This window comes from Musca autumnalis, unplaced genomic scaffold (assembly GCF_047663935.1).
Source record: "Musca autumnalis isolate F117 unplaced genomic scaffold, ASM4766393v1 scaffold_5, whole genome shotgun sequence".
Classification (NCBI taxonomy): Eukaryota; Metazoa; Arthropoda; class Insecta; order Diptera; family Muscidae; genus Musca; species Musca autumnalis.
Genome location: NW_027412088.1, coordinates 196457179 through 196469187, shown reverse-complemented (window position 1 = coordinate 196469187; position 12009 = coordinate 196457179). Strand labels below are relative to the sequence as shown.

Here is a 12009-nt window from a genome sequence, read left to right as displayed (position 1 = left end):
GGCCATTCAGAGTACTGTTAACAACATTTGACAACAAACATAATAGATTTTACATTATTGTGATTTGAGTTTCTTTGTATTTCAAATCTCAATTATGTTTTTGACAACAAACAGGTGGGCTTTTTGAATAGAATCTCTAAAATAATTTCAAAAATTTTTTATTTTATGGTAGTAAAGACATAAACCACAGGGTGCTTCATACTGATTGTTGACGTTTGTGGTAACGTTTGTAATAGATTGTCTCGGGAATATAAGCATTTTTGAATCATGTTACAACTTTAATGTAGGATAAGTTAGTGGTCAGACTAACGCATGATAATATTATAAGGAGGCGTAAAACGCCAGTGTCGTGGTTTCTGACAATTTTTTTGTTATTGTGAATAAATTTTATGAAAATGTAAACAAACATTTTGACATCTTGAAGAATTTTCTCCCAGAATAGAGTTGTTGTTGTGCTATTTACGTGACCTGGTAAATAGATCTTGGACTAGCTGTTCCCATCTCCCATTGAATTTTTTCAAGTTCAGAACTATTATTTTGCGCATGAAAAGGGGGACAGCATGTACATTGATTTCACTACTTTATACCTCTCCTATAAACTTGAAGTCGCACCATTGCTTGTAGCCACTCATATTTTCGCTTCGAATTCTGTGAATTCCTGCTCTTCTAAATAATCCAAAACTGCCAAGTTCCACACTTAAGCTTATTACGTTATATTTGAGTCACATGTTTTTTAAATGCTTTTAACATTTTTCGTTATCGTTTACATCGGATAGAGTTTTACTTAACACAATAATCTTTACGTTGTTGCCGTATAACTGCCTCCAGTTTAAGGCAACGTTCTCTCAACGAACCATTTTCCTTTTGCAGAATATCAATGGTGGCATCCTTTTTCTCAATGGCTTGTTGAACTCTAAGAGCAGAAAAAGAAAATTTTAAATGAGAAAATATTGCGGAGAAAACACGGCTCACCTCTTGTGAATCTTTTGAATTTCTTCGTCACGTTCCATTTTCAAAGCTTGAACCTCACTCTGGACTTCGTTGCGTAAATTCTCACGTAATTGATCACGTTCCATGAGCAATTCAGAGGACATCTAGAAAGGGGAAGTAATGAGAAAAGTAAGCCGATTTTGAACAGAAAAATTTTAAAATAAAGATTTATTCTTTTAGATAGAAGACCTACGAAAGGTCCTCTGTAGATAGATAGGGGGCCTGAGGAAAAATTTTCTATAGAAAATCTTTCCTCTGGGGGCCTAAAGAAAATTTTTCTATAGAAAATCTCTCCTCAGGGGGCCTGAAGAAAAATTTTCTATAGAAAATCTCTCCACAGTGAAGCTGAGGACACATTTTCTTTAGAAAATCTCTCCTCATTGGCTGAGCACAAATTTTCTATAGAAGATCTCTCCTCAGTTGGCCTAAGGAAAAATTTTTTATAGAAAATTATCCTCAGTTGGCCTGAGGAAAAATTTTCTATGGAAAATCACTCCTCAGGTGGCCTGAAGAAAAATTTTCTATAGAAAATCTTTCCTCAGGTGGGCTGAGGAAAAATTTTCTATAGAAAATCTCTCCTCAGGGGCCTGAGGAAAAATTTTCTATAGAAAATCTCTCCTCAGTTGGCCTAAGGAAAAATTTTCTATAGAAAATCTCTCCTCAGTGAAGTTGAGGACACATTTTCTATAGAAAATCTCTCCTCAGTGAAGCTGATGACAAAATTTCTATAGAAAATCTCTCCTCAGTAAAGCTGAGGACAAATTTTCTATAGAAAATCTCTCCTCAGTAAAGCTGAGGACAAATTTTCTATAGAAAATCTCTCCTCAGTGAAGCTGAGGACACATTTTCTATAGAAAATCTCTCCTCAGTGAAGCTGAGGACAAAATTTCTATAGAAAATCTCTCCTCAGTAAAGCTGAGGACAAAATTTCTATAGAAAATCTCTCCTCAGTAAAGCTGAGGACAAATTTTTTATAGAAAATCTCTCCTCAGTAAAGCGGAGGACAAATTTTCTATAGAAAATCTCTCCTCAGTGTAACTGAGGACAAATTTTCTATAGAAAATCTCACCTCAGTGTAACTGAGGACAAATTTTCTATAGAAAATCTCTCCTCAGTGTAACTGAGGACAAACTTTCTATAGAAAATCTCTCCTCAGTGTAACTGAGGACAAATTTTCTATAGAAAATCTCTCCTCAGTGTAACTGAGGACAAATTTTCTATAGAAAATCTCTCCTCAGTGTAACTGAGGACAAATTTTCTATAGAAAATCTCTCCTCAGTGTAACTGAGGACAAATTTTCTATAGAAAATCTCTCCTCAGTGTAACTGAGGACAAATTTTCTATAGAAAATCTCTCCTCAGTGTAACTGAGGACAAATTTTCTATAGAAAATCTCTCCTCAGGGAAGCTGAGGATAAATTTCCTATAGAAAATCTCTCCTCTGTGAAGCTGAGGAAACATTTTCTATAAAAAATCTCTCCTCAGGAGAACTGAGGACACATTTTCTATAGAAAATCTCTCTTCAGGTGAACTGAGGACACATTTTCTATAGAAAAACTCTCCTCAGGTGAACTGAGGACACATTTTCTATAGAAAATCTCTCCGCATGGTGAACTGAGGACACATTTTCTATAGAAAATCTCTCCTCCGTGAAGCTGAGGACAAATTTTCTATAGAAAATCTCTCCTCAGGTGAACTGAGGACACATTTTCTATAGAAAATCTCTCCTCAGTGAAGCTGAGGACAAATTTTCTATAGAAAATCTCTCCTCAATGAAGTTGAGGACAAATTTTCTGTAGAAATTCTCTCCTCAGTGAAGCTGAGGACAAATTTTCTATAGAAAATCTCTCCTCAGTTAAGCAGAGGACAAATTTTCTATAGAAAATCTCTCCTAAGTGAAGCTGAGGACAAATTATCTATAGATAATCTTTCCTCAGTGAAGCTGAGGAAAAATTTTCTATAGAAAATCTCTCCTCAGTAAAGCTGAGGTAAAATGTTCTATAGAAAATCTATCCTCAGTGAAGCTGAGGATAAATTTCCTATAGAAAATCTCTCCTCTGTGAAGCTGAGGAAACATTTTCTATAAAAAATCTCTCCTCAGGAGAACTGAGGACACATTTTCTATAGAAAATCTCTCTTCAGGTGAACTGAGGACACATTTTCTATAGAAAAACTCTCCTCAGGTGAACTGAGGACACATTTTCTATAGAAAATCTCTCCTCAGGTGAACTGAGGACACATTTTCTATAGAAAATCTCTCCTCCGTGAAGCTGAGGACAAATTTTCTATAGAAAATCTCTCCTCAGGTGAACTGAGGACACATTTTCTATAGAAAATCTCTCCTCAGTGAAGCTGAGGACAAATTTTCTATAGAAAATCTCTCCTCAATGAAGTTGAGGACAAATTTTCTGTAGAAATTCTCTCCTCAGTGAAGCTGAGGACAAATTTTCTATAGAAAATCTCTCCTCAGTTAAGCAGAGGACAAATTTTCTATAGAAAATCTCTCCTAAGTGAAGCTGAGGACAAATTATCTATAGATAATCTTTCCTCAGTGAAGCTGAGGAAAAATTTTCTATAGAAAATCTCTCCTCAGTAAAGCTGAGGTAAAATGTTCTATAGAAAATCTATCCTCAGTGAAGCTGAGGACAAATTATCTATAGAAAATCTCTCCTCAGTGAAGCTGAGGAAAAATTTAGTAGTAGTAGTTTGATTGTCAAAATGGAGGTTAAGATTTTTGGAGTAGAGCCAAAATGTTGTAAAACTTACCTTCTTACTATGATCCAATTCAATTTGTAGCTGTTTAACTTCGGCCTGGAAGTTGCGGACCTGGGCATCCGACTCAGCTAGTTTGGATCGAGTATCATTATACTTATCTCTAACCGATTTCTCGAGATTCTCCAGTTCCTGTAAATCTTTCTCGTATTTTTCACGGAGACGGCTGGAAAATATCGAAAACTGTCTTAAATTCGACCATTAAATTTCCACATTTTAAGCCCATACCTCATTTTATTTTCAAATTCTTCATTATTTTTCAATGCCTCAGCATCCATCCTCTGGACAATGGCATCAATTTGCCTATCCCTCTCGGCACGATAATGCTGACGTATAGAATTCTCCTTCTCGGCCTGTTGGGCCTTACAATTCGATTCGTATTCTTTTTTCCACAACTCAAAATCGGCTTCATATTGTTTTTCAATGGTGTTGATACGATTTAGGAATTTTTCTTCCTGCTTTGACATTTTTTCCTGCAACTCGGATATGGCTTGATCCAGTTCAGATTCTTTTTCACGTTGCCATTCGGAACGTTTGGTTTGAAGTTCTACTTCTTTGGATTTTAATTCGTTTTGTAGACGTTCTTTTTCGTTATTAAAATCATCGGCGAGTTTTTGTTTTTGTTCATCGAAGGACTTACGTTCCTCTTCCAGTTGGCGTTCAAATCTGATGGTAAAAAGGGACAAAAATAAAAATTAATCTCAAAGTAGAAATTTAACTTTAGGGTCAGAGGATTCGTCCTTTAGGAATAAATCTGCCGAGAGGACCGTCGACTTTTCCATAAAATTAACTGATCATCACAACTGAGAAATAATTTTTATAAGTCCTGTGGTCTGAGCATCCTCCTAAATTGATCAGGATGCTCAATAATGTTTTCCTTCGTACAAATCGAACCCATTAGATTTCTTTTCTAAAACAGTTTTGTTTTTTTTTTTTGTATGAAAGGTAATTTCTTGCCACCACCTCAGCCTTCTCTTCGAAACCCCTTACCTTTCCCTTATAGCATTTCTCTCCTTGCTGATAATCGACTCTCTATCCTGGGCACATGATTCACGGATACTATTTTCAATTTGTTCATGCTTCAAGCGCGCCTCTTCCAAGGCATCCAATAACTGCTGCTGATGGGCTCTCTTCAGCTCTGTGATTTGTTGCTGATGGTTACAATTCATTTTGTTTATTTCAGCCTCCAGGCCTTTGACCGTTAATTCCTGGAAAAATTCTTTATTAATCCCTAAATCTTTTTTTAAATATTCACCCTTCCTACCTTTATCTTTTTGGTATTTTCCCGAACCCATCTCTCACGTCTAATCTTCTCCCCAGCTAAAGTGGTCTCTTTGACTCTGGCCACCTCCGTTTCCAACTTATGTTCCCAGGCTTGATTTTGACTTTCTAAACGCCGAGTCAATGCAGCCACCTTTTCACATAGAGAACCTTTGTCTTTGAGTAGTTGTTCAATGAATCCTTGATGCCTCTTAACTATGGTTTCGTAGTGTTTCTTCTGCTCTTTCATACGATTTGCGGAATTTGCTTTTTCCGCTCGTATGGTTTTCTGTTTCTCCGTGCGTATTTTCATAATATGTTCCTTGGATAGGTGCACAGCATTGGCCAATTCATTGGCTCTCAGGCTTAAGGCAATGACCCGGCGAGCCAATTGGTGATTTGGGAGCATCAATAGATCGGAGAGCCTGAAGAAAAATATACAATTTTAATATTATCGGAATATTCCTATTTACAGGCAGACAGAGAGAAATTGTTGGTCTCATATTGTCGTCTTTTAGAATTTTCAATATCGAAGTCGAATAATTTCGTTGGGAAAAACAATGATGTTTTTTTATAATTTTTACTTACTTTGGAACATCTTCTGCAATATCTGGTTCCACCACAAATTCCACTTCTGTCCTATTGCTATCCGGCATTGATCGTCGGGTCTCCAGCAATGTCTTCTCGCAGCTATCTTCCACATTATCCAAATAACTGAGTATATCTCTAAATTTATCCGGAGATTTGGGAGGTTTTTCAGATTCAGTAGTTGGATGCGGCGTTCCCACGCTGGGTGTGATACTCAGCTTCAAATCCATTTCGGAATTCATGCGTTCAGCTAAGTTATCTAGAAAATAAGATTTAATAGGGTATTATAGAAAAGATAGGAAACCTCCTAAACAAATTTTATATATAAAACCCCTCCTCAGAGTAGTTGAGGACAAATGTTCTATAGAAAATCTCTCCTGAGAGTAGCTGAGGACAAATTTTCTAAACATTTTGTGGGAAATCTCCTAATTATATAAGACCTATAAAAGGTCTTCTACCTATAGAAGGCCTTCAGAATGTCTTTCATGGAAGACCTTTGGGAGGTATTTTACCTACAGAAGAACTTTGGGAAGTCGTTTATCTACAGATGACCTTTGAAATGTCTCCTTTGGGAGATCTTCTACCTCTAAAAGTTTTTTGGGCGTAGTATATCTAAAGAATACTTTTGGGAGGTTTTCTATCTCTGGAAGACCTTTAGGATGTCTTCAAGGTCTTTCCTTTGGGTCTAAAGAGGACTTTTAGGACCGTTAGGCGGTCTTCTTTAGCTAACAGGCCTTTAGGAGATCAGTGAAGCTAAGGGCAAATGTTCTATAGAAAATCTCTTCTCACAGTAGCCCAGGAAATTTTTTCTGTAAAAAATCTCATCTCAGAATTTGAGGAACATTTTTCTATGGAAAAGACCTCCTCAGGTGCTAAGGAAAAATGTTCTATGGAAGTCTTCTAGAGTAGAAGACCTTAAAAAGGCCTTCTAGAGATAGAAGACCTCAAAAAGGCCATCTAGAGATAGAAGACCTACTGACGGTTTTTTATACAAAGAAACCTTTAAAAGTCCTTTAAAGATAGTAGACGTCGTAAGGATCTGCTACGGGTAGACTACCTAGTGAAGGTCTTCTAGAAACATAGACCTCCTAATGGTCTTCTTGATATAGATAGCCGACCCCTGCCCTCAGCATCACTGAGGAGAGCTTTTCTATTGAAAATTTGTCCCCAGCTTCACTGAGGAGAGATTTTCTATAGAAAATTTGTCCTCAACTTCACTGAGGAGAGATTTTCTACAGAAAATTTGACTTCAGCTTCACCGAGGAGAGATTTTCTATAGAAAATTTTTCCTCAGCTTCACTGAGGACAGAATTTTGTATAGAAAATGTTTTCTCAGCTTCACTGAGGAGATATTTTCCATAGAAAACTTTTCCTCAGCTTCACTGAGAAAATTTTTCCTCAGCTTCACTGAGGACAGAATTTTCTATAGAAAATTTGTCCTCAGCTTCACTGAGGACAGAATTTTTTATAGATAATTTGTCCTCAGCTTCACTGAGGACAGAATTTTCTATAGAAAATTTGTCCTCAGCTTCACTGAGGACAGAATTTTCTATAGAAAATTTGTCCTCAGCTTCACTGAGGTGAAATTTTCTATAGAAAATTTGTCCTCAGCTTCACTGAGGTGAAATTTTCTATAGAAAATTTGTCCTCAGCTTCATTGAGGTGAAATTTTCTATAGAAAATTTGTCCTCAGCTTCACTGAGGTGAAATTTTCTATAGAAAATTTGTCCTCAGCTTCACTGAGGTGAAATTTTCTATAGAAAATTTGTCCTCAGCTTCACTGAGGTGAAATTTTCTATAGAAAATTTGTCCTCAGCTTCACTGAGGTGAAATTTTCTATAGAAAATTTGTCCTCAGCTTCACTGAGGTGAAATTTTCTATAGAAAATTTGTCCTCAGCTTCACTGAGGTGAAATTTTCTATAGAAAATTTGTCCTCAGCTTCACTGAGGTGAAATTTTCTATAGAAAATTTGTCCTCAGCTTCACTGAGGTGAAATTTTCTATAGAAAATTTTTCCTCAGCTTCACTGAGGATAGATTTTTTTATAGAAATTTTTCCTCAGCTTCACTGAGGACAGAATTTTCTATAGAAAATTTTTCCTCAGCTTCACAAAGGACAGAATTTTCGATAAAAAAATTTTCCTCAGCTTCTCTGAGGACAGAATTTTTCATAGAAAAATTTTCCTCAACTTCACTGAAGACAGAATTTTCTATAGAAAAATTTTCCTCAGCTTCACTGAGGATAGATTTTTTTATAGAAATTGTTCCTCAGCTTCACTGAGGACAGAATTTTCTATAGAAAATTTTTCCTCAACTTCACTGAGGACAGAATTTTCGATAGAAAATTTGTTCTCAGCTTCACTGAAGTGAAATTTTCTATAGAAAATTTGTACTCAGTTTTATGTGAGGCGAGGTTTGTCCTCAGCTTCATTGAGGCGAGATTTGCTATAGAAGATTTGTCCTCAGCTTTACTGAGGAGAGGTTTTCTATTGAAAGTTTGTCCTCAGCTTCACTTAGCATAGATTTTCTTTATAAAATTGTTCCTCGGGATGAGGTATAGATTTTCCCAGGCCTATACATTTTTCTTCGAAATATTTTGATTATCTTTGAGATAACTCACCCTTCTTTTTATCCTCTTCGATTTCCTTTATCACCGATACAATCTCCTCATAAGTCGAGTCATCCTGTGAATGATCCAAAGACTTCAAAGAATTCTTATCTTCCTCCTCATCCTCACCATCAGCATCCATGGCTTCTAAAGTTTCACGAGTGAACTTTTCAAATGAATCATCCAGGCTACCATGTTTTGTTAGGCCACCCTCTCCCTTATTTTTACCCTGTGACTCCTCATGCATGGACATCCAGGAGTCGATTTTATCCAAATTGAATTCTTGTAAATTGGAATCGTCGCGTAAATTTCCAAAACTTTTGGCCTTCTTAATGTTGTTTTGAGTCAGAGGAGCAATGGTGGAGGAGGAACCTGAGGTGTTTGGAGAAGCTTTGATTTTATTGTTTTTCCCAGGCAATGGATTTTGAGAAATTATTGCTGTGGATGCTGGAGATTTGTTGTTGTCATTCTCTGAGTTCTTGGTATTGTTGTTTTCCTTTTTCTTTATTATGTTGGCCGAGGAGGCAGCCACCTTGAGATAATTATTGATGACCGATTCAGTGGTGCTCTTCTTCCCTCCTGGACTGGAAGTTTCCAATTTATTGTCCATTTTCAGGATATCCTTTTTGGCCATTTCGGATTTAAAGGTGTGGAGTGTGTTATTCTTTTCGGCAATGTTATTGGGTTTGTCAAGAAGGACATCCGAGGAAGTTTGGGAGTTCAGGGAATATTTGGAAAGATAGGAAGGCAATTCGAAGTTTTTGAGGCCATTATTGGTGCTTGGGGATTTGTTGATGGACCCCTCATCGAGGATGTTTTTGACCACAGAATTCTCCAATTGTTCTCCCACGGCATTTTTATAGTCTCGAATAACCTGAGACTCCTCAGGTTCTTTGAGGTCCCGGGAAATTTTGTGGGATGGCGAGGAGCTGTTGGAGGGGATTTTATCCATAGCTGACTCCTTTTTGTTGCTTGTGGATTCCGAGTAAAATTTACAGTTGGGTTGGTTACAATAACACTTTGGACTGAGCGGATCTTGAAGACTACTTGACGAAGAAGACCTTGTGCTGCAGGAACAATTTTCCGAAGGGCACTTGGGATATTCAAAGGTTTCCGCCACAACTTCCTCACCATTGGCTGGAGAACCAAAATGCACGGACTTTTTGAGACTAAGTGAAGAGAGTTCTTTGGTCAGACCAACTTCAGTTTTCGATGTAAAATTATAGTCTTCCGGCTTCACGGGACCCGGGGCTGATATACTTTCTTGTTTCGATGTTATGTGGGGCTTGTGAAAGTAGGGATTTTCATAATCACTGGAATCGTTGTCACTTTGTGGCTCCGACGAAGGTTTGGAAAACGACACCCTACCCGGTAAATCAGGTTTGTCCGCTTTCAAAGCTCCCAAAGGATTATAAAATGTGTTACTTGTGGAAGTTCCGCTGACCTTGCTGGTGTGCTGCATAGATTGTGAGGTAGTAACTTTGCGCATGGGATTCCTCAAGGTGGTCATAAACTTTTCGTTATTCAGAGGTTTGTGCAGGCTGGAGCAGCTGCCACTGCGACGATAAGAACTTAATTCTGATTGGTTGTCACGACTTGAGGCATCACCATCACTGTGCGTTGTCGATGAATTGTCCTTACACAACCATGGCCTTTTGATGGGCTCATCCAGTAACAATTTCAGCAAATTTGAAGAGGACACCGATTGGTATCTGTGCTGCTGTCTTTTGTTTAAATTCAAATTGGAAAACTCCGAATCTGTGTTGGTGCTAAACGAACCACAGGGGCTTTGGAAATTTCTGCCAAATTTTGGATCTGCTGATTGTGGGCGAAAGGCAAATGGTGAGTTTTGGCAACGTCTATCAAAGAAACTGGCAGAACGGGGCCTCAGCTGGGAACTGGGTCTTTGCAACGTAGCTGTACTTCTCAAGATGTTACTTTGGGAACTAAATTTCGGTTTAGGCTTCTGACGACTCACCAAATTTATCTGCAACAAAAGTTCGCAAGCTTTGTAAATTTTTGCATTTGTCTGTTCCACTTAGCGGGGCATGAGATAACTTACCTGTGAACCTCTGAGGCTTAAATCCATACTAAGTTAAATAATTAGTCCTTTTTGTTTATTTTTTTTTCTTTCTTTTGCAATTTTTAAAACTTTTCCAATATTTTCCTTTTACATATTTGTCATGTCCCACTTTGCTGTAATCCAACAACACAAAAAACTTTTCTTCCAAAACTTCTACAACATTTTCAATTTTCTTCGCCAAACACACGTCCACTCGCTTGGACTTTTATTGAACTTTTGTCTTGGCCATTTGCCACGAACAATACGCATAGCCTGTATGTCGTCACCAGGGTAATATTCATATCGATTTGAATGAAACCCCCTCTTTCTCTCTTTGGTCACATTCCGCTCAATGTGCCATGTGTTTTAATGGTCAAGCAAGGTGTATTTCTTGGGCAAGGGTTTTTTTTTGGTTAACAACAGTTACTAGCCACCCTCTTTCCTTAGGTGAAAGCGTGCCAACCAACCTCTTCTGTGTTAGAGTTTGAGTTAGCGGCAAAGCTACCCTCGTTAGACCTTGACAAACATAAATAACATTACCGGATATAGGGTATCCTGCACGGCTTATGTTGCTATGCTTTTTGTTTGTAAACATTCATTTGTTATTGAAACGACAGGTGTTTTTGTGTTAACCCATAAAGAATACAACACGAGAACTTGCCGGTAAGAAGTTAAGAGAAAAGCGTTTTATTGTTTATTTAAGAGAGAGAAACATGTAAACGTTTTAGAACATATCAAAGTAATGAGCCTAGTCTTAATAAATAAATAGAATAGAAAATTCCGTCCTCAGTGAAGCTAAAGAAAAATTTTCTATAGAAATTTCCGTCCTCAGTAAAGCTGTCCTCAGAAACTGAGGACAACAAAATTTCTATAAAAAATCCTGTCCTCAGAAACTAAGGAACAATTTTCTATAGAAAATTCTGTCCTCAGAGAAACTGAGGAACAATTTTCTATAGAAAATTATGTCCACAGAGAAATTGAGGAAAAATTGTCTACAGAAAATTCACAAACATTTTCTGTAGAAAATTCCGTCCTCAGAAAACTGAGGACAAAACATTTTTTATAGAAAATTCCGTCCTCAGAAAGCTGAGGACAAAACATTTTCTATAGAAAATTCTGTCCTAAGAAACTAAGGACAAAAAAATATTATGTAGAAAATTCTCTCTTCAAAAACCGTGGACAAAGCTGAGGACAAAAAATTTTCTAAAATTCTGTCCTCAGAGAAAATGAGGAGAAAATCTCAAATCCCTCAGCTTCACTGAGGAAAGATTTTCTATAGAAAATTGTGGCCTCAGCTTCACTGAGGAGAGATTTTCTATAGAAAATTGTGGCCTCAGCTTCACTGAGGAGAGATTTTCTATAGAAAATTGTGGCCTCAGCTTCACTGAGGAGAGATTTTCTATAGAAAATTGTGGCCTCAGCTTCACTGAGGAGAGATTTTTCTATAGAAAATTGTGGCCTCAGATTCACTGAGGAGAGATTTTCTATAGAAAATTGTGGCCTCAGCTTCACTGAGGAGAGATTTTCTATAGAAAATTGTGGCCTCAGCTTCACTGAAGAGAGATTTTCTATAGAAAATTGTGGCCTCAGCTTCACTGAGGAGAGATTTTCTATAGAAAATTGTGGCCTCAGCTTCACTGAGGAGAGATTTTCAATAGAAAATTGTGGCCTCAGCTTCACTGAGGAGAGATTTTCTATAGAAAATTGTGGCCTCAGCTTCACTGAGGAGAG

General features: G+C 37.4%; 1 protein-coding gene across 2 annotated transcripts; it reads right to left on the bottom strand.

The window, feature by feature from the left end:
- Positions 1–689: 689 nt before the first annotated feature.
- On the bottom strand, positions 690–10557 carry dila (centrosomal protein dilatory). 2 transcript variants are annotated; one of them, XM_073989515.1, is made up of 9 exons: positions 10279–10557; positions 8229–10223; positions 5610–5868; positions 5026–5446; positions 4752–4969; positions 3990–4427; positions 3756–3927; positions 973–1094; positions 690–913 (listed from the first exon to the last, which is right to left on the bottom strand). In XM_073989515.1, exons 2-9 carry the CDS (start codon positions 9724–9726, stop codon positions 781–783), a joined length of 3261 nt encoding a protein of 1086 aa, XP_073845616.1. In that variant the 5' UTR covers positions 9727–10223; positions 10279–10557; the 3' UTR covers positions 690–780. The 2 variants fall into 2 exon arrangements, with proteins under 2 accessions (XP_073845616.1, XP_073845615.1); XM_073989514.1 differs by having other exon boundaries at positions 8229–10203; positions 10279–10544.
- Between the last annotated feature and the right edge of the window lie 1452 nt (positions 10558–12009).